The 24,464-nt window shown below is 53.4% G+C and overlaps 5 protein-coding genes across 5 annotated transcripts; 2 read left to right on the top strand and 3 right to left on the bottom strand.

The window, feature by feature from the left end:
• Window positions 1-2,740: 2,740 nt before the first annotated feature.
• Window positions 2,741-4,555, top strand: J4E84_000169 (uncharacterized protein; the record flags this gene model as incomplete). Its single annotated transcript, XM_049382812.1, has 6 exons — window positions 2,741-3,056; window positions 3,106-3,284; window positions 3,333-3,439; window positions 3,490-3,615; window positions 3,666-3,755; window positions 3,808-4,555. The coding sequence occupies 6 exons, from the start codon at window positions 2,741-2,743 to the stop codon at window positions 4,553-4,555; spliced, it is 1,566 nt and encodes a 521-aa protein (XP_049248330.1).
• Window positions 4,556-11,133: 6,578 nt separating this feature from the next.
• On the top strand, window positions 11,134-14,060 carry J4E84_000168 (uncharacterized protein; the record flags this gene model as incomplete). Its single annotated transcript, XM_049382811.1, has 2 exons — window positions 11,134-11,278; window positions 11,332-14,060. The coding sequence occupies 2 exons, from the start codon at window positions 11,134-11,136 to the stop codon at window positions 14,058-14,060; spliced, it is 2,874 nt and encodes a 957-aa protein (XP_049248329.1).
• Window positions 14,061-14,561: 501 nt separating this feature from the next.
• Window positions 14,562-15,735, bottom strand: J4E84_000167 (uncharacterized protein; the record flags this gene model as incomplete). Its single annotated transcript, XM_049382810.1, has 2 exons — window positions 14,562-15,509; window positions 15,562-15,735. The coding sequence occupies 2 exons, from the start codon at window positions 15,733-15,735 to the stop codon at window positions 14,562-14,564; spliced, it is 1,122 nt and encodes a 373-aa protein (XP_049248328.1).
• Window positions 15,736-19,232: 3,497 nt separating this feature from the next.
• Window positions 19,233-20,390, bottom strand: J4E84_000166 (uncharacterized protein; the record flags this gene model as incomplete). The annotated part of the gene is made up of 1 exon (XM_049382809.1): window positions 19,233-20,390. The coding sequence occupies one exon, from the start codon at window positions 20,388-20,390 to the stop codon at window positions 19,233-19,235; it is 1,158 nt and encodes a 385-aa protein (XP_049248327.1).
• Window positions 20,391-21,409: 1,019 nt separating this feature from the next.
• On the bottom strand, window positions 21,410-23,260 carry J4E84_000165 (uncharacterized protein; the record flags this gene model as incomplete). Its single annotated transcript, XM_049382808.1, has 1 exon — window positions 21,410-23,260. The coding sequence occupies one exon, from the start codon at window positions 23,258-23,260 to the stop codon at window positions 21,410-21,412; it is 1,851 nt and encodes a 616-aa protein (XP_049248326.1).
• Between the last annotated feature and the right edge of the window lie 1,204 nt (window positions 23,261-24,464).

Genomic DNA, 24,464 nt, shown 5'->3' with positions numbered 1-24,464 from the left:
TGAGATAACTATCTTAGGAAGGTTGCATTGAACATGCGAGATTATATACTAAGACAGTATGATTTTACGATGGATGCTCAACTTTGGATCATCGTCAGTCACGTCAAAGTACTGTGGTTCTGTCATTTTGCGCATCATGGCTCATCCTATGGGAGAGGGTACATACTAAGCGAAAACTTGGAGACCGACCACATGCACACCACAACCATGGTACGCAAGTAAAGTCCAGTAAGTAGAGTAGAATCGGCATCATTCGTGTAGTCGTCCCACTATACTGCTAGGTAGTAAATATCTGTGAGTACTGCACCATGGGTGGGCGTAGTCGGCGTGGGCCCCCGAAGGTCACCTGACTTCGTCTTCCGGCAAGAGTACCTACGTAGTTGAGACACGGTTGCAGAAAACGAGTAGCGGGTTCGCTAAGTGTCGTGTTCAAGATCTTGAGTGACAATCTCTATGCTCAGCGAGCGTCTCTAGTACCAATGATCAGTGCCCAGTAGGTAGCACTTTGAGATACAGCAGTCTTGTACGCGAGAGGCCCGCTTCCCCACGAAGCAGTATCTCCATAGATCCAAGACCATGGCCTTTATCGTCCTTCGGCGCATTCTATACAAGGAAAGAGATGAACGAGTCTGCAGCCTACATTAAGATGAAAACATGCAAAGTAGATGATCTAACGTCAACGTAGGCTCTAGGGTGTTCAGAAAATTTCCTGAACGGGGTGGGCGCATGATATGATGTCGCGTGGCAACGACACAATGATCGGAGATCATGAATACGTTGCCGGATTGATGAACTGCTTATAGAAATGTTATAAAGTATTCTCTATAATGCGTGGCAGTGACGGTAAGATTATGTTTGTGTTTAGCAGGGTTAATTCGAGGCCATTTTAGCACATGACGCTAAGAATACTAGACGTGCGGAAGTCCGTCAGTACTTGATCATATGTATGGTTTCGGTAATGACATATGATCTTGTTGAGTGTGAGGCGAACTCAAAGTCAAAGTGTTAGCGCGTCAGCGCGTCATTTCGCCAATACCACATAACAACGGCAGGGGGTCGGGTTCGCGGGTAGGTACACCACGATATGTAGCAACCCAGTCCAAAACTGTGTTTGCAGGTGAATTAATTGGGCGTCGAGGTCGTACAACGCTCAATCTCTCGACCGCATCCTTGTACCTGATCACGTTCGCAGAAACCAGACGAAGCTCCCACCCTCCTCGGTCGGATGCTGCATCGATATTCAGGTAACCGTAATTACGCGCCCGGCATGCTACTGGAGGTTGCAGCCTTCGTTATCGAAACCACACATCTTTCATGGTGATGCGACATACCGATGGCCGGAAGGCAACGACACCCTGCCGCCACGGTACAGCCACAGTGGGCATTTTGTCGTCCCGCACGCTTCCCCGCACTAGGTGGGTATGATCGATCAGTTATGCGTGTATCTTGGCTTGAAGGTTTCCGCGGCTCGTTGCATAGTCGACAGGTGCGGAGGTACACCCTCAAGCGGACGGCGTGCCCGATGGACAGCTTGTGACAGCTACGTTGAAGCATCCGCGACAGGAACATAGGTGGCCTTCTAGAAGTTTGACATGAAACCTCTGAGACTGACAGAAGTGTTGAGCATGACTGGACGTAGCGCGATGTTTTCGAAGCCGCGAAGGATAAAAGAACGCATGAACGTCAGACTTTCTGCCGGTCAATGGGAAGACGTGCGAAAGCACAATGAAACGGGAGTACTGCATGGATATTCCTGTATACACAGAATCGAGCTGCATCAATAGTCCAAGTGCTATAGTCGCAGAATTCGGCGCGTGCGGTGCTGCGACACAGCCTGCGAAGGGTAGAGCACACCTGGGCAGTACTGTACCTGCAGCCGCGGCATGCGGTCATCGCCGCCAAGACGAAGCGTTCGAGATTGGAGTTACAACGGAAAGAAACGGCGTGATGGTTTCTTTAAGCGTGTGTAGCGATGGAAACGCTTGCAAGCACGTAAACGTTGAAGTTGGTGTGATAGTAGGAGCGAATCCTGGGGTACCTGGGAGATTGCTGGAGTGCCGAAACCTCCGATGTCTGATCTCGGCATGCGACGATCCAGCCCAGCACGAACCAGAACATGATCTACCCCAACTTCGACACTCTCGTCTCACCGGGTATCCTACCGTTCACACATCAGTGGACTGCACACTGACCGGCATGTTTGGAGGCGGCCGTCAAATTGCTCTCCGCGGTCGCAGCCCGACAAGGTAGCAGCCTGTACCCCCGTGGTAGTCATCGTGACACATTTCTCCGCCATGGCGTTCGCGCGTTTTCCTGCAGTCCTGCAGAAGATGCGATCCCTTCCCGTTACACTAAGAACAGTGACTAGCCCTGGTGGCTCAGTATCATCCGACCCTGCGATACACCTCTCATCGAGCAATCCCTTGCCGCTCAGGCCTCCCCGAGCCGCAGCTAACGTCGCCCTGTTGTATCTTTTACCAGACCCGACCCATGTGCAGGGCAGTTTTAATACCTCTTACGTCTTCCCGCGCTCCCTAGCAGTTGTGTGCCGCCCTGTTCGCCGATGGACATTTGGCATAACCTGTCCCGCCCCCTCGGTATCAGCATCCTTCAATCCTTCCGCTACACGGTCCCACTTTCGTTCTGTTAAGTAAGAGGAGGAGCCTGACTCTCAAATCCTCATACTTCACTGTCAATCGAAACTATCACTCCCGCTTGGTCCCCACACAGCATGATCACCATGCCGCCTCTGTTGCGCCCACGAGAGCTCGATGGCACAACAAGGGCCAATCTCGACCGTCTTGGTGTCGCTTACATTGTCGTTGCCGTATTGTACACGCTCATACTGAGTGTCGAGCTTTTCTTCCTCCATCGACGTAGGGAGGCTTTTTGTTTGCAGATACGGAATATCAAGATTGTTTTCGCAGCGGTGCTTATGCTGCACATCTATCTCATCCTTGTCCTACTCGTCTACCCATGGAACGGTCTCTTCCCATGCTCAGCCGAGTTCTGGATTATGTCGGTATTTCTCCCATCTGGCATGGCATTTTTCCAAGGTAAGTCTATGGTTCAATGTAGTGTCTGATGCATTCTAAGCCCTCACAGCATGCAATGCCAAGGTGCTCACGGCCTACGAGAGCCAGCGCCGTATGACACGCAACTTTCTGGAGGGTGCGCGCAAGAAGAGGATGTCGTATACCCCACTCGGCCTTCTCGAAGCGTGGCGCGATCTCGATGCGGCGAAGAAAGTATACTTTGGTACTTTGGTCGGACTAGTCCTTTCGGTATGTCATGTTGTAGTGTGTCCATGTGTACACCACTGACCGCAGCAGTTCCTGCCCGCTATCATGCTGTTCTTCGGCTCTCGCCGCTTCCACGATGCGTACGGCTTCTTCGGAGTTCCTACTAATTACATTGAATGCCGAAGAGGAGGCGAATGGTATGTTATCATGACGCAATCGCACGAGTCTTTTACTGATTGTCAATCAGGATTCCGTCGATCTTTGTGCAGCTATTCTGGACAATGATGGTTGGTCCATGGATACTATGGAAGATCCGCAACATCAAGGACGTTCACTCGTGGGCCTGGCAAACGAGACTTGCCATCATTGCTGGGTATGTTTGTTCGCATCAGATTCATTCCATCCTGCTTACATTGCTTTCAGTCTTCCAGGAACGCCACTTTGGATCGCCTTCACGTACTCAAAGATGCACCAGATCCAAGACATCAACAAGGTGTTTGCACCAGCCGGGTGGTAAGTGAAGTCGCCTTCTCTGACCCGTTTCCTAGCTGACACCCCGATGTAGGTTTATACCATCGCTAGTCGTTTGCCAACAGGTTCTCATCATCATACCACTGCGAGACGCACTGAGGGCCCAACCGAACAGACGATCATCAATCTCCGACACCGATTCGCTCACGTCCAACCACTCGCAACTATCCGGGAAATCGACTACCATGATCTACACCAAGGAGATCAAAGCCAAATCGTCGATGCAGACACTGGAGTTCACTATTGAGCAGAATATCGAGCCCCTCATCGCCTGGGCTGCTGCACGCGAGTTCACAGCCGAGAACTGCATCTTCCTCCGTGAAGTGCGCAACTTCAGGAAGAAGTGGGGCAGCCTCAAGGTCGTTACCACTGCTCAACGACGACAAATGTTCAACGAGGCGTCTCTGCTTTTCTACACGCTTATCAACCCCTTCACCGCCGAGGCACCGATCAACATCGAATACAAGATCTTCAAGACTCTACAAAACATGTTCGCAGAAGTGGAGTTCGACCCGTACATGCCGCGTGCGCAGACACCAGAGGAAGCTAAGTCACCCGTCGCCAGAGACAATGTCGTATGCCCATGGGAGGACACCTTGAGCCGGCCAGCGAGTATCGACTCCAACATCACCTCGTCCTCAACATCGAGCACCAGGTCGATAGTCCCGAGCGAGTTCACAGAGGAAGTATTTGACCCCGCCTTTGAGAGCATCAAGTACCTCGTCTTCACCAACACCTGGCCGCGCTACGTGGAGCTCGCAGGCAAGCTTCCATCGGCATGATCCAATGCCTGCAACTCATCGAGGCCTGATTGTATCAGTGTCTGGTAGAGCCACACATCTCATTTCCTTAACACGTTTGTCGATATAAAAAGGGTACACAGTCCTTATGCACCACCACGCAAAGCGTGGCTGCGGTAATCTCAGTCTTTACCATAATCATTCTCAGGATAAGAATGTTGTTATATAGTTTCCTTGGTTCGCTTCTCGATAGAAATACCCTCAATGACATGGCGCATCTTCTTCTTCTCACCTTCCATCTCGACTACGTCATATCTTTCCAAGTGTGTTACTTCACAATGTTCACTCACACCAATGCAAACATGCTGTAGCCTGAACAACAGGCGCCTAAACCGCCTGACGATCTAGACAGCCGTGGATCGTGAGGCTTGTTTGCCGCTCCACCCCTTCCATTCATGCGATGAGCAGCATACGCTGACATTCCGGAACGACAACGATCCTGCTACCTGACACATAGCACGTCAGGCCGCGTTTGACAGGACCCCTTCCGTACGGCATCTTAGCCTTACACGCCAGTTTCGACGTTGTTTTGACAGCTGAGCGGGGCGACCCAGCCAACAACGGCAAGTCTACCAACTGTAGATCGTAGATCGCTTTCACACGACTCGAACAACCTCACGATGCTGATCGTCATCTCATCGAACAACATCAGTGACTCGCCGACACCAGCCAAACACCTCGCTGTCATCCCTCCGACTTCACCGAAAGTCCCATGCCCCGCGGGGGAAATAACTGCCGCACGCGACCGTTCCTGCCTTCGCTAACGCACCTCTGCGACCTACGCCGCAGGCCCCCAATATACGGCACAGCACCTGGGCACCACGCCACCAACAGCGCCTTTCCCTCTCCCTTCCGTTCATCCCTCTCCTGAGCGAGCATAAAGACGGGTCGCGTGCTAGGACTCGGCATCTGAGATTATGCATAGGGCGCGTGCGTTGTTCGGATGGAGAGAGATACCGGCGCTGTGGTTTCGCGTCTTGGGGCGTTGGATGTCGCAGGTTGGGGGTTTGAGAAGGGCCCGGGGACCGAGGACCGGGATGGTGGGCTGTGGAAAAGAGAGGATGAGGTTGATTTACTGACTGGAGACGAGTATAGGCTGTTGTGGTTGTGATAGTTGTGTGAGTTGGTGAGTGGTTTCGCGTGTTGTTTGTGGGAGCTGCCCGGGCGGTGCCAGCTTCAGCGTGGTCAGGAGCACGCTGAAGTTACGCGCGCTATTGGCATCGGAGAAGCAGCTGCAACGGGCCTCTCAATGTCCGCTGCAGAATCCTGCGCACGCGTTGCCCATGTGGTAGTTCTGATGCGGCGTGGTTAGCTGGAGGTGCGATGCCCATTCAACGACTCGGTATACACGCTAGCATGACTCATGGCTCCTTCTGACTGTGCCCAGGTGCGGTGCCTCAGCCTTCTACATCATCGTCAGTCACACACTTCATCGTCATCAACAGCCATGGACATGATCAGAAGCTATACGGGGTAATGAGAGTTTGTTCGTTTATGTTGGTATATTTGCGACACTTCAACCACTGAACGCGAGCGTATGTACTCAGCCATGTCTCCCTTATCGAGCTTCTATACCTCTCCTCTTTGCCTTCTCCGTCTCGGATCGCCATTCCAACCCTCCACATCTTTACTTTCCCTCGGCCTCCTCACATAATAACGCAACCACCGCTGTTCTTCCTCCTCTCTTTCCCCCGCGACCTCTGAGTCGGCGCCCTAGTCATCGGACGCGGGCACGTTGGCTGAGCCTCCGCGGTGGCCCGATTGCGGTCATCTTGAACTGGACGTTGGCTAGGTTGGCTAGGCTGGCTAGGCTGGCTGGGCTGGCTGGGCTGGCTGGGTGCCGCTGATGCTTTCAATGGATCTTCTGGACCGCGATGGAATAGGCCGCATTGCCAGCAACATCCATGCTTGCAGTTCTTGCACGCCGTAATGCGTGTGTGGTCTTGTTCAGAGGCACCGTCGCCGGCGTTCGGGGTGCCGCAGGTGCAGCAGTACCAACCCATCGCGGGATTAAGGCTGGTCTGGGTGTGCGAGTGGTATAAGCTGGAGTCAGCTATACGGGCAAGCGACACGCAGTACGCCGCTGTCTTAGTGGATGCTCAGTAGATGATTTAGTTCGGTGAGTTGGCGTATAAGAGGCTGTAGAAAGAGGAAGGGGTACAACGAAGACGACGGCTTTATGAGAGCGGAAGCATCGCGCGCATTCACGTTGCGGATTACGGAGTCAGGTGGCTTCTTACTCTGGATGTTACTGCTAATGTCCTGGACGAGCCATGCGCATCCATTGCAGATATGGCTGTCGCGTGTCTCTAATAGTCACTGAATTGGTATGCTCACAGTACAGATATCAGACTCTCAATACCCCACCGAGGATTTCATTGATGTTTACAGCTCTTCTACCCCAGAACTCTTCTTGTACCACGCGAACCTTTCATCTTTCGGCGTCTTCGCCTACTACACGCCTGCTTCCACCCGTTTCCACAAGCACTGCTCAGAGAATGACGCACTTCACACGCTTCTTTCTCTTAATCCACCCAGTCGTCCCCTCTTCCCTTTCCACTCCCGTAACTCTCTTCTCTCTTCGCATAGCTTCCTCGGCGTCCCATATTCCAGCCGATTTGGCAGCTTGTCGCGCAGCAATACTCGCGGCTGGGCGACCAACCCCGGTATTCGACGACGAAAACGTGGGACTGGGAAGTTCGGGTACCGCGTTGTGGTCGTAGAGTCTGTTCTTCAGACATTCGTTGCAATCGGCTAGTTTGTGTCTGCAGACCATGCAGCTGGACTCCTTGTGAACGTCGTTGTGGATGCGTTGCTTGAATTTCTCTCCACAACATGCCCAGTCTACTTGAAGTCGTTTGGCGCCTTGCTGTTGTTCTTGAATTTGGGATGCATTTGATGGGAGGTAGTAATGCAGTTCGTGACGCGGTATCCCCGACATGGTGGGTGCAAAGATTGGATGTGAATAACGGGTACGTATAGATATCTGGACAGGAAGCGCGAGCGAAAGTGGTGAAGAGGCAAGATCATGGTAGAGCGTGTGTCTACCGAACATGGTACTGGTACACAGTCACAGCGCGTAGACTCAGAAACGCTGCGTCAATAGTTCAGGTTCTGTCACTCCCAACTATTAGTCATGGGCGAGATGCACTCAGACGTTGGGGCGGACCACATGCATGGTGTCACACTACGACTCACTACAGTGACGTATTTCAACAAGAACAAGACCATGCTTGAGATGTATTCGCACGATATACTATCTTCCACGGCATGCCGATGCTAAATCCATGCAAACCACTGTAACTGCTGTATCAAGACCCGTTCCAATCATCTTTGCTTCCCTTGCCGACCCTCACGATACCAGCTCGTGACTATCCGACCCAGTCTCGATCACCATCTTCCCTTCTTAGGACCGAACCTCACCCTTTCTTCGGTGTGGTGAGCTTGTTGAAAGTGTACTGCCTGTTACTGGTTCCTGCCCACCATCCCATGAAGCCACCGGCCTCTTTAGCGCCCGAAGAGGATATATCTTGGGTGATGCTCTGGTTAACTGACTTGACCCGATCGGTTGTTTTTGAGTTGGTGTGGTGCATGGGATCGGTGGACGAGGTTTGAGGAATAGTAGTATAGCCAGAAGCTCGAGTACCATTTCGGACAGTGTTGGAGCGTGGAGCGGCGTTACTGTGAGGGGTGGAGGCTCGTGAGGGGTTTGTGTCGACCGAGTTGCTCAACTTCCAAACACTTGGGACTCCTGAGAAATCTCTCCGCTCGCCGTTTTCCTTGAACAGCTTCCCGCAAGTCTGGCGTTTGCACTGGGCAGTCGATTTTGGTTTTCCTGGGACACCACGCGATCCGTTCGGCCTTCCACAACTCTTACATCTCCATTCCGGCTCATGTTCCCCCATGTTGGATTTGAGTACAATTGTCCAAAGGCGTATTGTCGTTATCTTGTTCGCAGGAAATCGAAGAACGGGAAGAAACGCTGATGGAAGATATGGGCCGGTATGTATATTGTGATGATGCGGGTAGTTCTACGAGAAGCTGTAGATACGGAGATGTGGCGATGTGTTGTTGTTAAACAAAAGAGACCCAAAGTCAAATCACTGCCATATATAGTGTCCTCATAATGCCATCTTCACATACCGTTGATACAGTGACACTTCGCCATGAAGAGTCAAGCATCAAGCATGTCTACGGTGACTCAAGCTAGGATGTGACTGCAACACATTCGTGGAAGCGCAGAAGTAGTCAGCAAGCTTGGAGTATCTTGAAGCGAATATCGCATGTCAAGGTTGAGTACATGATCTTCCATAGCCGCTGTGAAGGCGCTCGCAGATTCGGGTGGTAGTGTTCGCGCATCATTGTGGCGATGTCGTGGAGGTCACATCCACCTTTTCGATACGTACATGCACATGTCGCCCCGAAAGACTTAATCTCAAATCATGCGATGAGCCTCTTTCGCTTGCCATCTCTTTCCTCTAGACGTTCCACCTCGACCGGTCGAGACCTATCTCTTATAATAACCACTCCACATCAACGCCTGAATGGATCATTCACAACCCGGTAAGTGTTCAATACGGAAGCTATCACACTTGGCAAGCAGCGCCTCGTAGGGTTTCCAGTGACGATCGACTGTTTTGGTATTGTCGTTGATGGAGGTTCCTGCGTTCTGCCGCGATCGAGGTATGAAATGGTAGAAGTTCCTGAAAACTAATAACCCGATCCGGCCGCTGCCCTGGAAGTCAGGGATGCGAGTGAACTCTGTATCTTCTTCCTCTGTCGATACGATGTGTTCGAGCGAGACTAACGGCAGTCTCCAGTCGCGCTCGAAGATTGGCGCAATGAATTGTAATAGAAGTCGAGTCGGGACCTGGCGCACCAGCTTGGCAAATTCTTGATCATCTCGGACCTCATCTCCACGAATGGTATAGCTGCGCAGGGTAGGGCATAGTTCGGGAAAGCAGACTCCTTGAGTAAATAATGTAGTCAGATCCTCGTCGCAAATTCTGTCGAGCACAATGCACAGGCTCGTCAAATGCGATGCCCGAATGCGGAAGTCGGAAACTTTTCGGGTCCTCAGTGCAAGTGTTAGATGACGAAGGTTGTCGTAGCTCAAAGGAATGAGGCTTTCAGGGATGTCGCCAGTGTGTTTGAAATTGTGTTGGTGTTCACTGGACAGGAGGTACATAGATTCGAGTCTTTCTGCCAAGTGTGTATCTCTGAGGACGGTTTGAATGATCTGTATAGCTCATCAACACATGTAAAGGACCCCCAAGCAGATGATGGAGGTAAAATGCAGGCAAATATTCAAAAATGACCATTGGACGGTTGAGGAGTCGGACTTACGTGCATAGGGTCAACAGCCTCGCTGTAAACCGTGCCGACCCACGCCTTTTCACCTGCATCATTAAATGTAAGGCTGAGGCTTGCGATGACACAAACCAGATGGCGGATCTTGGGGGCCAGGCGAATGATTGCGACCAGTGTTTCCGAGCGGGTATCTCGAAGCCATGCGCAATGCGCATGAAATTCGTCTCTTCGAGAATCGGCGATGACACTCAAGTGATGCGTGTAGCCTTCTTCCGTGAAGAGATGGTAAGGTGAAAGAGTTAGATATGTGAGCCTAGTCGAGATTTCAGGTAACTCGAGAAGGGCAGCTAGGTTCCGCAGTGTCCCTTCTTGGCACTTTGTTGGGAGATCTTCCAGGATCCAAACGAAGGTCTGCCACGCCGCCGTACGTAGACGTCGACAGGTCAACCGAATGTTGTAGATGTCGGGCCTCTCTTGTTCACTCCAGTAGTCAGGGTCGAGACAAGCGAGATTCTTATGACGCTGGCGAGGTACAAGGTATGCGAAGATGTGCTCATGGATTTCTAATGGCAGGGTTTCGAGGCTCGTCATGACGAGGGAGGGCTACTTCGGTGATGGCTACCGTGCTGAGCCGTTTAGACTACACAGAACTTTGTGAGTGACAAGGAAGATAGTGGCTCGATGTGAGAGGAGTGTCAGAATCAGCTCCAAGCTGAGGACGTTGCAGTGCCCCAGGTATGGCGTGCAGATGCAATGCCGGAGTGCGGCACAGCCCTGCTGGCAGAGTCATCATGCCAAGAGGTGGCATGTAGTTTGGCGACTGAACTCGATCGGATCTCGCAAGAAACGCTTTCTCGGATGCTCGAGCATTGACGCGAGCTCTAGGTAGACGAAGTCGAGTGGAAGCCGTGGAGGTCATGGTGAGGTGGTAGTCACGTGGATGATGATGAAACAGGGTTAGACATACGGGGAGGCAGCTGCGCATCAGCTCGGATCAGCAAACATCACGTCGGCCATCCTGACGCGTCGAGACATCTCCAATAGGACGCCCAGCCTCGCTCGAGTCGCCCCTCCCTCGCGCCCCTTCGCGCACTGCCAGAAGCACCTCGGGCATCGCGCGCATCTTTGCGCCTGCCCTCTCTCCGCCGTCTGCACGCCGCGCCGCTGCCGGTCGTGGTTCCCCAGGCCGAAAGCCCGTCCCACCGCCGCCCCACCGCGAGTCGACGAACTGCAGCGCCGTCACCACCATCATGTCCGGCCCAGTCGCAGTTGCCCGCCCAGCGCAACCTCCTCGCCTGCGCCGCGAGTCTCAGCGCCCGGGAGTTGCGCGCACTGCCACGCGCCAGTCCAACATGGAGGACGAGGGCGCGAAGCACGACGAGGCCAGGAAATATGGTATATTCACTCTTCGCTACCGCTTTCGGCACACGCGCTAACATATCTCGCAGTCTACACGCAGCAAGACATCCTCGCCAAGCACAAGGGCAAGCCGCCGTCCCTCCGTGTATACCTGCACCCCAAGCACTTCCGCCTGAACGACTCCCAGGAGACGCTGTCCTACCAGTCGCCTATGCGCGAGCTGCTGCAGGCCATCCGCAACAAGGAGGTGCCGCACAACATGGTCGAGGAGCTCTACGAATTCAACACGCCTTGGTACGACGACTGCCTCATCGTTGAGGTTCACGACTACCGCTCGGCCGGCGTCAAGCCCAAGGATGACACCAACAGCACTGGCGAGGCCGGCACGAGCGCCTTCTCTATCCATAATTACAACAACTTTATCACACCCTCTCCATTCGCACCCTTTCCAGCCAAACAGGCCGATGCGAAGGCCGCCCAGGCCAACGCGCAGAGCAAAGACGGAGAAACCAAAGAAGACAAGGAGAACATGCCCGCTCCTGGTCAGAACGGGGCTCTGACCAAGCAGCCAGGCATCGCTAAAGTCGGCACAGTGGTACTGTTTCCAACGCAGCAGTCGCGATTGGCCGACATGCAGCTACTGGCCACCACGCCGGTACCAGACATGGCTACCCTCAAAAGAATGCAAGCCCAGGGCAGAGCTGGAGGCATGCCGCCGACTCCCATGACGGCAGTACCCTCCACGCCCACCTTTGCGAACGGCCCAAGCCCGAAACGCCAAAAAATGGTCCTCGATGATAGCAACGTACACGAGTTCGAGGCCGAGTTACTGAGGGCCACCTGCCCACCCCTCTATTTGGAGCCCACCAAGAGCTTCGGTGAATCGCTCGCACTTATGGATGCCATCACACATCCGAACAACAAGAACCCCGCCCCTCCACGCAAGACTCGCAAGAGGACCACCGCCGAGCTGGCTGCAGACGAGGCAGAGGCTCAGGGTCTACAGCGCTATATGTTGGCGGGCGACGAGTACCAGAGCAATATGACGGCCACAGCCGCCGGCAACGACGACAACGCTGTGCGCGCCGCTGCCAACTCCCAGACATTTGCTCGCTTCAAGACTATTGCTAACATCCGCGCAAACCACGAGGAAGCCGACCGGAGGAAGAAGGAAGAAGACGCTCGAATCGCTCAAGCTAAACGCCAAGCGCAGATGGAGGCTGAGATCCAGCGGAAGAGAGAGATCGAGAGCAGACAGCAGGCCGAACTCGCGGAGCGTCAACAGCAACAGGCTCTTCGCCAGCAAGCACATCAAGCACATCAAGCACAACTGCAGCAGAACCAGCAGCAGAATGAAGCCTTGCGAGCCGCAGCCGCAGCACAGCACCAGATGTCGAACGCGGCAGCCATACAGGCTACTCAGACACCTCAGTCGGCTACACAATCTCAGTTTTCGCCCACCATACGCCAGCAAACACCGATGGCCGCCGCTGCAGCCTCGCCATCACTTGGTGGGCAGGCTGCGCATCAACTTGGTGGCACCCCGATGGTACCTACCGCTTCGAACCAGGCCATCAACAGTCCTGCTCGCCCACCATCTGCCGTCTCTAATCACCAGAACATGATGCGCTCCGTCAGTCAGCAGCAGAACTTGAGTCGCACAGGCACACCGCACATCGTACAAGGAACGCCTGTAATGAATGCCTCCATGCCGAATCGCAACATGACGCCGACCCCGAGTCGCATGGGCCAGGGCAGCCCATCTATGGCCATGCAAGGGCAAACGCCAATGATGATGCAGACACCTCAGCCAGGTCACAACATGACGCCTGAACAGGCTCAGCAGATGCAACAACAGCGTCTGCAGCAGCAACTTCGCATGCAGCAAATGCAGCAAACAGGATCGCCAGGTAACCAGCAGCAACAATTCCAACAGCTGGCATTCCAAAAGGCTACGCAGCAAATCCAGACTCAGGGAGTTCCGCAAGGCCAGAATCCGCAGGCATACCGCAACCAGCTCGCGCAGCACTATTTCCGCCAATTGACCCAAAATCAGCAGCAAAGTCAACAGCAAATGGCTATGCAGAATATGTCACCTGGAGCAGGCATGCAGCAGAATGGCATGCCCAATAATCAAGGGACCATGACTTTTGCTAACCTGAATCTCCAGCAGATGCGCGCGCGCTATCAGCAGCACAAGCAAACGGTCATGCAGAACTACGGCCAGAACATTCCTCCCCAGGTCATGCAACAAATCCACCAGATGGAAATGCAAATCAAGCAGCGAGAGCAGCGTGAACAACAGATGCAGATGGCACATATGCAGAACAACATGGGCGGCCAGATGAACGGCGGCCAAATGAACGGCATGCAGAACGGCAACACCCCCAACCCCATGCAAATGCAACAGTACCAGCAGATGCTCCAACAACAACGTGCAAACGCCGCAAACAATTCTCGACTCCTACAAATGCGACAACAAGCCATGGCAAGCGGTGGCCAATTGCCTCAGGGCATGATGGGCAACATGAATACCATGAACAGCATGCAAGGTGGCGGCATGCAGGGCATGAACATGGGTAACATGGGCAACATGGGTCAGGGCATGAACATGGCGCAAATGAACCAGATGAATGGAGGCATGGGCGGCATGCAGGGTGGACAGATGAACGGTGGCATGCAGGGTATGCAAGGAATGCAGCCCATGAACCAACAGCAGATGACCCAGATGATGATGATGCGTCAAGCTCAGCAACAAGCCCAACAGTTGGGACGGCAGGGTGGACAGCAAGGTGGGGATATGGGATGGACCGGGTAGTGCCTTTGCCAGTCTCCCCACCTCTCCGCTCTGAGCTTGCACGCACAATCCCGTCTCCTTTCTCTACATGGCTGCACGCATCATCATGGGCATTTGGGTCACCGTGCCGTGGGATAAAAAGGTGTTTCGGGCGCTGGGAAAAGTGTTTGGTGTGCATTCTTTCTAAAGATACCCCCGGTGTTGGGTTGGTTACTTATCTTTATTATTACTTACGATAATCATGGAAACGGCATGTTTGGGGTGCATTCGGAATAACGGTTTGGCATAATGGGTGGGTCTTTGGACTTGTCATTGTTATACTTCTGTAAGACTTGTGTCAGACATTCCATACATTATTATGACCTTGGCGGCCTCTGTCTAACGTGCTTTCACAGACAATCTTGGTACGCGTATGCTGTACACTCTCTGTCGTATCTTGCATCTTACATCCTTACTTCTCACTGACAAGTTGAGCATACTCATGCTGTACACCCTCGGTTATCACCTGCGTCTTACGTCCATTCAGTTCTTCCCCTTGCCTTTGCCCTTTGCCTTCCCCTTCTTCCCACCAACTTTGGCGGCTTTCTTCTCCTCCACCTTGCGCTTTCCAATAACCTCCCCGTTCGCCGTCTCATACCCGTGTGCAAACTTGTATACACAATCACCGCACGCTGCCGCGCCTCCCAAGGGACACGCAAAGAAGTACAGCCTGACGTCCTTGACGCAAAAGTCGCAGGTCGCAGTGCCATCGATCCGATGCCAGCCTAAATCCACCAACTCGAATTTGGCATCAGGCGCTGCATCATCAGCTGCCTTTGCGTCTACATGAAGCTTTCGCGCCCACATGTGGGCCAGGCGGACGCGGCGTTGGATACGCTGAGCTTCCGCATCGGCAGTGTTGGCGAAGTGAGGCTCCATGTATGTTCGAACCATCAGCTCTTCGGCCTGGCGTACCTTCTGCTCTGCGAGCTTCTGTTGTGCCTCCAGTGCGGCAAGATACTCTTGTGCCTTTCGCTCTTGCTCTAGGCGATGTTGCTCTCTGACTATCGCTTCCCGTGCTTCTGCTTCCTTTTGGCGCTGTTCGCGGCGCTGCTTTTGCCTAGCCTCCTCCTCTTCTTCCCATTTCCGCAACCACTCTTCAGCTGCCTTGGCTCGCTCCTTCTCGGCACGCTCTGCTGCTTGTCGCGAACGCTCTTCCGCGAGCCTCACCTTCCTTTCTCTTGCGATTCGCTCAGCTTCAGCCCGAGCCTCTTCCTCTGCTTTGCGTCGTTTCTCGTCTTCCTGGCGCCTTTGCTCCCTTTGTACACGTGCTTCTTCTTTCTCAGCGTCGATGCGGTCTATCTCTTCCTGCAGCTTGTGCTTCGCATAGGCGCAACGGTACTCTGCCCATTCCTCCTGTATGCCTTCGTATAGCGCATCGTATTCGTCTCGTGAACTAGGGTATCTGAGTATCTCAAACGCTTCGTTCACCTATTGCTCATTAGTCTCCTTATCGCTGGGCTTCTCGGGTGAGTGATCTTACGCGTCTGAACTCGACAGCATCTACAGTCTGACCTGGTGCTTTCTTGTCGGGATGATGCTGCAGCGCTAATCTGTAGTATGCTGCCTTGACGTCTGTTGCTGGGGCGTATGGATCCACACCTAAGTCGAAGTAACAGTCCACCATCTCGGGCTCTACAGGCTTGTAGTTGGGCATCTTTGCAGATTTGGCTCTCATTTATGGTGGTGCTCTTTGGCGCGTCGGGCGTCGGCTTTGGGCGCGTTGTCGGGAAGTTACAATTGCTGTACAATGAATGTGACGCGATAGAATGAGGAAGAAACGATAGAGTTAATAGCGCTTGCGAGAGCTCCGCAATCGCGTCGTGAGTGGTGAAGAACTGGACGGGGTGAAGACGGTTAGGGAAGGAAGGGACGAAGAGGCAGGAGCGACCGGGCGTGCCGCGCGGCGAAGTGAGAGCAGAAGATGAGATGGCAGATTCTCATCTGAGCTTTCTCTGTATTCGATTACCGCACACTCAACTATTTGCGATACCACATCCTCGTCGTCTTCGTATGTCTAATCTTCTTCTGCAACTGAAATACACCATACAACAACGCCTCAGCCGTCGGAGGACACCCCGGAACATAAATATCCACAGGAATAATCCTATCAACGCCCCTCACCACGCTATAACTATAATGATAGTACCCGCCACCATTCGCGCAACTTCCCATGCTAATCACCCACCTCGGCTCTGGCATCTGATCATAGCACTGCCGAACAGCAGGAGCCATTTTATTGGTGACTGTACCCGCAACGATCATCACATCCGCCTGGCGAGGGGACGCGCGAAAGATGATGCCGAGTCGGTCTTGGTCGTAGCGCGGCGTGGAGCAATGCATCATTTCGATGGCGCAGCAGGCGAGGCCGAAGGTCAGTGGGTGGATGGAGCTTTGTCGAACCCAGTTGAGTATTTGATCCGTGGTCGTTCTGGAGTCTTTCAGTAAGTGTTTGAGTATGTCTGGGAGAGTGGCTTACAGGACGTGTTCCACTACACCCCTGGGTTTGGCGACGGCTGATGGGAGGAGTGTCTCGCTGCGCTTTTCATTTCGCTCTACGGTCTCGTGGCGGTGGGAGCTGGTAGACATGCTATTAAATGATGCATGGCTGAGTCGAGGACTTCTGAGGTGAGGTCTTGGTGTAGATGCTGGGCACTGTCAGTTTGATTGATTCAAGATGGAAAGAGTGGCATGATACCGAATGTGTAGTAGCTTCTCTGACTTAGAAACCTTCGCAGCTTTGACATGGCGACATAAACTATTTGAAAGAAGCAGATTCATTCTTACAACAGGAGTGCTGATACACGATGGCATGGGGAGAGCATCGATGCTGTGTCACGTGGTCGGCCCTTTGCGGTAAGGTGGCCGCAGTTAAAGCCCACATGAACGGAAAGCCCACATCCTGAAAACCCACATTCAACCCTGGAAAGCCCACATCATGGGCGGCCGCGTCAATAACGAAGAACCATTCAATGCCAGACGCTATCGATACGGACGCAGGTAGCACATCCCATAGATGTACCACGTGCAACAAGTTCTTTTCAAGTAACAGCCATTTACGACGGCATGAATCGGCTCGTGAGTTCACCATGCAAACACGCCGCTTAAAGCTTACTTAACGCCAAAAAGATACTCGCAATCGTCTAAACACCTGCAACTTCTGCAATCGCACGTTCGTCCGCCAGTAGGTTCTCGCCTCTGTCGGGTAAGCTCGTGAGACCTCGACGTTGACATTGCTTAGCGACGTCCTCAGAAGACACTCAAAGTCATGCCCAAAACGAGGCGAGCACGATGAGATAGCCTCTGCCAAACCGGGACGACGAAGCCGGCTCAGAACGACCGACAGCCATGCACAGCCGTTACACGATACTCATGCAACCATTACCAGTCATTTGAGCCGCGACACCACGGCTGGAGTAGGAAGCGCCCAGAGTCTTCCTCCCTGCCCCATCACATTTCTATATCAATACACAGACCCCCGCCGCGAGTCGATACTCAGTGCTTTCATTGGCGATCCATTAACTGTACGGTCGTCCAAAAGTCAAGAAAACCACGATGCAGACCATCAGCTTTTCGACAGAGATGTGGCTCTCTTCGGCATCTTTTCAGACTTCTTCGTGTACAGCGATGCAGATATCAGTGCTTCAATACCACCTGCACCCGGGAGAACCCAGACGACCACGCTTCTCCAACCTAGGATCGACGAGCTATGTTCTCAGCTCTTTATTTATAGCCAAACATGTCGAACGGCACACTTCAATCCCGAAGGCGCTTTCCCCGTGGTTGCCGCGAAAGCAGTTTTCACAGCAGAAAACTTCGAAGAGTGTATCTGGGCTTATTTTACCGTCTTCCATCCCCAGCAGCCACTCATTCACTGGCCGACATTCGATATGCATAAGGTCTCGTTACCCTTGCTCCTTGCTGTCGCCTTTGGTGGATCGGTACACTGTACACCCACAGACGGCGCCCTATCATCTCGTTCCTTCTTCCATCTGGCCGAAGATTTCATCTTCGAGCATCTACGCGATGTAGTCGCAAAACCCAATTTCGGTCACGACCCTCGCGCCCTGGAAGCAGTCCAAGCCGCATCACTCATAGTGGCTCTGCAGAGTACTTTCAACAATGAAGCCACGCGCAGCCGAGTCGAAATATCTCGACACCCAGAAATTGTCGCTGCAATGAGATCGCTCAAGTTGCTCGAACCAACAGTTACTGTGAGGTTCCCAAACCAAGTACCGGAGTGGAATGCGTTCATAGCCGAAGAGTCTAGAGTGAGAGCTGTACACTTCATCTTTGCTATGGATTGCATGGCCACCTTCTTCTTTAGCTCGGTTCCCAAGATTGCTATTGCAGAGGTCTCTCAGACGCTTCCGTGCAACGATGTGCTTTACGATGCGGCTACGGCTGAAGATTATGCTCGTTTACGTACACAGTCGAAACGCTTAGCGAGACCGAAGCCCAGTATCAAGCAACTGGTTTCTGCGTTGATGAGCGAGGACTGGTCCGATGAGCAGAAGAGTCCGCTCATTGACGTCCTTGAACATCGGCTGCTCATGATTTGCATATTCGGTAGGTTTACCCATCTGCATCGTCAGCATTCGTGGTCTCAAGCTAAAGCATAATTGCAGCACTACATTCCATCGTATTCGTATCGCGAGCCACTCTTTTGACCCCAATGGTACATGCGAATCTAACCCGTGCCACGAAACGCTGGAAAGAGCTGTGGGATGCTCTACACGCGAAACGCGAAGCAGAGGAACAAAGACTACTAGGGTTTGTCAAGCATGGACTGGAAATATGGTGGGTGACATGTAAATATCTTGAACTGACACGCACCGGCGATGTACAGAGTCGCTATATGGCGCTCGCTCCGACGGACTCGTTGGTCCATCTGCATGATTTCTTAAAACGGTATGCGAATTGTGTGGAAAGGTAACACGGCTAGATCAAGACAAGACTATAACGAGAAACGCGCACTGCGTTATGATCACTTGCTAAGAAGATAGCAGCCATGTATCCTCCACGCATCTACTTGAAGCAAGACATCAATGTTAAATCGATAATGTTGGAGATGTATCATAGGTTTATGGGTGAGAAGTACACTACAGTACCTTTCCCATCAACTCTCATCCTCCGATTCCCATACTCAACCCCCTAAACAAACACCAGGCAACCATCCCTATTACTAATCCTCTCATCAAGATTAACCTCCCTCATCCTCCAATGCCCCTGATACTCCAACTCGCCCTCTAGTTTCTGCCCCCCATCCGCCAACCTCATTCCCCTCGCCGAACTCCCAAACCCACCACCCCCACGACTGCTATTGCCACCGGGAACCTTCAAATTCTGGCCCGGCCAAATCTGGTCTGGATTGGTAATATTGTTGTGGCGAGCAAGATCCTCGTAGGAGCAGTGCGAGAAGCGTGATGCAATGGCACGGAGCGTATCGCCTTGTTGGACCGTGTACGTGTTTTCGCCGCCACCGCCGCTACTGGAGTTTGAGCCTCCGGACCAGCGAAAACTGCCGCCGTCGTTTTCGAGGATGCGGTTTAGCGATATGGAGGAGGATTGGTAGGAGCCGTCTGCGCGGCGGCACTGGGCGTGCAGCGTGTATTCGCCATGGGCATCGAGACGAATGTCGCGCGAAGAGGCGCTGAAGTTGCCGCCGAAGTCGCCTTGGGAGCGCTGGTTGTTGGTGTCTTGGTGGTGTTGGATGGGAGGGGGGCCTTGGTGTTGTTGGCCGTACTTCTTGCGCTTTTCTTCCTCTTCTTCTTGCTTCTTCTTCTCTTTGCGCTCGTCCCACTTTTCTTCTACGGCGTCTTGGCCTTTGTGGCCTGCGAATGCTCCTGCGAGTGCGCCAATTACCGTGCCGGCTACGCCGTGGCCGGCTTTGCCGCCGAGAGCGTGGCCGCCGTAGCCTCCGGCTGCTGCACCGGCGAGACCGCCCATGACACCACGGTCACCTTCTGGGTCGCCCTCGCCGCCGTATTGGTTCTGATGACCTTGGTTCATCGAGTTGCGACCGGAGTTGGATGAATGGGCTGCGGCAGAAGGGAGTTGTTGGTATTGAGGAGGTGCTGCGTCGTAACCTCCTTGTTGACTGTAGGACTGAGGGCCTCCTTGACCACCGTAGTATGCGCTGGCAGCACCATGAGGCGGTTGCTGGTGGTGAGGAGGCTGCTGATGTCCACCACCGCCATTGTAGTTGTCTTGTCCGTAGCCGCCCTGTTGTCCATATCCACCCTGTTGTTGGTAACCGCCTTGCTGTCCGTATCCGCCTTGGTTGTAGCCGGAGCCGTCGTATCCAGACATGATGTTGTGTACGAAGGAATAAACTTAGATCCTGATAACTAGGTAACAATAGGTAAGGTTGAGAGTATCGCGATTTGACTTGAAGATCGAAATTCAGCGGGAGCGGGAGGGTTATTTAAAGTTGAAGGTAAGGTTCCCGACAACGTCACACTGTTTGGACAAGCACGATCCCCGCCGAAGTAGCACCTTCTTATTTATACACACCCATGACACAATACGATGCAAGTCGCGACTGCAGTGAATCAGCCACACTGTCGTCACCGCCACTTTTCGGCGCCAATGTGGGGATGCACTGTGTATTGAGTTGGCCGAGGGTCCACTTCACGTGGTGTCGGCCAATCATTGGCGTGCACGGATAGGTCGGCGGTGTGCCCCTGGCCGACTAAGCCACATATCGAGAACGTAACACCGCGATTACGTGGACGTTCGAACAAAGGAAGTGGGGGGAGTGACGACTGAGTGGGCTTAGAGGTGATGAAGGAAGGTCTGGATCAGTACCCTGATCAACACCTAAGGCTGAGGAATTTGCCCTTGTACCCGATCAGTAAACACCATGTAGACCAGTAGTTGCAGTGCGTGAGCAGATGAAGAGAACAAGGAGAAAGGACGAACTTTTGGCAGATGATATGCTACTGTTGTACACAAAGCTACGCTGAATATCTACAAAGACCTAGACACGCTAACAAATGCATCGCTCATAAAACGCCGATCAGAGATTCAAGGAGAGACATGACAAGTATGAGACGGTGACATATTGGACAAGAAGTAAAGCATTAAGTAGGAGGTATTTACAAAGAAGTGAACAATGCGGATAATAAGAAAGGTAATGTTTTGGTATAGTTATGTGAGTTCTCGACTGGGTAGTAGACGAGAGAGATGATGTACAATGAACCCGGGTGTGGTTTGCCCAAGGTGGTCGAGCATAAGCGTCGTGCACGATGCGGTGCGATAGTAGGCGATGAACAAGGAATTTGTTAAGCGTAACGTTGCCAACAGTATCGTACATTGACCAAGGCCTCTTAGTATGTGAAGGCCTCCTCAATGAAATCAACGCTACCTTGCGTAAGGAACGGTCGAACCGCATGCCTTACGCCATCTGCCATACCGCCCGACGCGCACACTGTGACAGCCATAGCACCGACACGGTTCTTGACCTCTTCTTCGATCAAGGCCGCGTGTTGCGGACGACCACTGTACATCTTGACTGTCTCACTGCTGCTCTCAACGCGACCCTTGGGTCTTGAGATGAAAAGCTTGATGCGGAGACATTGCTTGCGACCCTTCATGCGGAGGACCTCGTCCATCCAGGGCCGTACCCACTCCAGGCAGTCGGATGTGGGGACTGTCCAGATCAGGACTATTCTTTGTGTTGCGGTGGTTCCGTTGTTGTAGCCATTGACGAGGTGCTTCAGGTACATGACTTGGTGGGTGATACCTACACCGCCAGCAAATAGTACTGCGGTTCCGTAGGAGTCGAGGCTGTGGTGGCCGCCATATGGACCCTCGATGAAGCCGAAGGTGGTGAATTGCTCGTTGGGGCTCTTGCAGGCCTTCTCGTACATGTGACGGGTAAGTCCAGTACGCGCACGGCAGACCAAGCTGATTTGCTTTGACTTTTGGGGACGGCCATGCATCGCAAGGACATCGCCTTCGAGCATGGGCAGTGTCATCTCCTTGGAATCTGGGGTGAGTGTTGCAGCCCACGCGACAGAGAAGGGATGCGAAGACCAGAGGGAGAGAGCTGGCATCCACATGTGCACGTGGCATCCTGGGCGAGGAGTCCACTCGCGGACCATGTTGATGGTCAGGCGAACGGCCTCTCCGGGCATGGCCTCGACGGTGATTGATGATCTTTGCCTGAGGCCGATGCCGTAGTAGAGGATTGAGGCCCATCGGCAGGCCCACTCGGCAGCCCAGAAGAAGAAGACCAGGTGCATCCAGGGGACTTGCGGGAGACTGTGCAGCTCCAGATGCTTGTAGAGACCGAGAAGCGCAGCGATGACGCAAACACGGTGAATGTTGAGGAAGGTCTCGTAGAAAGCGTGGCGGAATGGCGACCATGCCTGGATACCAAGGAAGGTAAAGGCAACGGTTCCGACCATACCCCAGCCGTACGAGCCCTCGGTGTGGAGAGCAGCTGTAACGGCAGGCCATCCTGCTGCGAGCTTGGTGTTGTACAACCAGGCCGCAGTGTGAACGATGGCTTCCGCAATGGTGATTCGCGCAGCCCAGCGATGGAACAGGTTGAAGTCATCGTACGAGACTTGGAGGAGGGTGATGAGTGGGTTGTTGCGGAGGGCGAAGAGAACGGTGGGGATGAGGTTGAGGGCGGCGAGTGTTCCTGAGCGACCACGGAGGGCGGCGAGGGTCTCCTTGTGGTCAAGCACCTTGTAGGGAAGAGCCACACACCAGGCGACGTTCAGGGCTACGTAGATGACCAACATGATAGTGTGCCATCTGCCAGGCAGCGTTCCGTTGTCGATGGCGCTGCTGATCTGAAACTGAGCGTTGTGCTTCTTCTTCCATAGGGGTGCCATCAGGACATGGCGGTTGAGCCAAGGCCACCAGCCTGTCCGGTTGACTTCCCAGTACTTTTGCTTTGGGTTTCCCATGGCGCTCAGATGACGGCTGTGTTTCCACCACATGTTTGATATCCGCAGGAGAAGGAGGATGCCGGAGATACCTATTAGCAGGTATAGGAAGGTGTCAACCCACATGTAGTTGCCGACTTGGTCGACACCCTCCAGACCGTACGAGTATTTGAGATCGTCGAACTCAGCGGCGTCCCAGTCTGAGAGGAAGTGGCGCTTGGTCATTGGCGCGGTCGGTTGGGCGCCACGGAGGCGGAGGAGATATCTTGTGAGAGACATGTCTCGGGTATTGTGTTCGGTTGTTGAGTAGTACAGGTCGCTCGCGAGTCGGTGCTCACGAGGGTTGCTAGCTGTTGGTTCTCGGGTGTGCGAGGCTGTGTGATGCGACGCGATCGGTGAATTGTGTTGCGCACTACCAGGTGCTGTTTTCGGTGACGGTAGGTTCTTGAAGCAGGAGTAATGGCGCGACGTCGTTGTCAATGGACCTATATCCCACGCGCGCTTAACGAAGCGGCAGATGTTGACAGTGTGGGGCGAGGTTGGGTCGTGGTCACCGTGAATACATCACAATGTGTCGTGAAGGAGCCGGTGTGTAGGCACAAAGATTGAGAGAACCGACAGTGCGCTGCACGTCGAGGTGGTGAATGGGGTGGTGTTGAAGACGAGACGCGGTCCAGTCCGGTGGAATTAGTCGACAGAAGCGTGAGGCGGCGATTGCGATGTGCAGTATCGATAGCGATAGTAGCGACGGTGAAGGCGAATAGGGCCGAGGAAATTGAAAGCGACGTCAATAGACTTTGTCTTCACTAGGGGCTGAAGACGGGAAATAGGGGACTAGAAACCGGCTCGAAGACAGCGTGAGAAGCGAATGTATTGGGGTGTCCTATGTTGCCGTAGCGAGTGAGCAACAGTTGGACAAGAAACGAAGGTATGGAAACGACACGACAAGGGACGGCGAGCGTGAGGTCAGAGGGGGAGCGAGGGAAACAGTGGATATGAAGTTCGCAACATGGGAGGGTTGGTGAGGGCGTGGCAGGGGTTGGGAATCGGAACAGGCGGATGATTGGCTCCGCTGCGCCCGGACAGTCTAGGCGCTGAAACGACACGAAGGAAGCCGGCCACTCACATTGGCGTGCCTGGATGCGCCATGAAACCAAGCCTCAGCTCACCGTCTGTCCACCGCCAACGGGAATGGCCGAGTGCCTGACGGTGGGACCTGATCCAGAACCACCTGAGCACACATGCCGAGTCCCGTGTTCTGTGCGATGGATGATATACGCCTGATAGCTGATCAGCTGACCTGTCCATTCGCCCCAGACACTACCAGACACGCATTCGTCCTATCGTCCACTCTCCAAAACCTTCATCCCATCTCTTCACCACCATCCCATGTCCGCCACACCCGCTCCCATAAATCACAATCAGCCGTCCAATCTATTTCTGCCAATACGGGAGTCAAAGCAAGGTCCCTCCCAAGACTTGT

This window comes from Alternaria hordeiaustralica, assembly GCF_023758085.1.
Source record: "Alternaria hordeiaustralica strain BMP 2776 chromosome Unknown scaffold_1, whole genome shotgun sequence".
Classification (NCBI taxonomy): domain Eukaryota; kingdom Fungi; phylum Ascomycota; class Dothideomycetes; order Pleosporales; family Pleosporaceae; genus Alternaria; species Alternaria hordeiaustralica.
The sequence above is the reverse complement of the archived record's forward strand: the minus strand, read 5'-3'. Positions and strand labels throughout refer to the sequence as shown.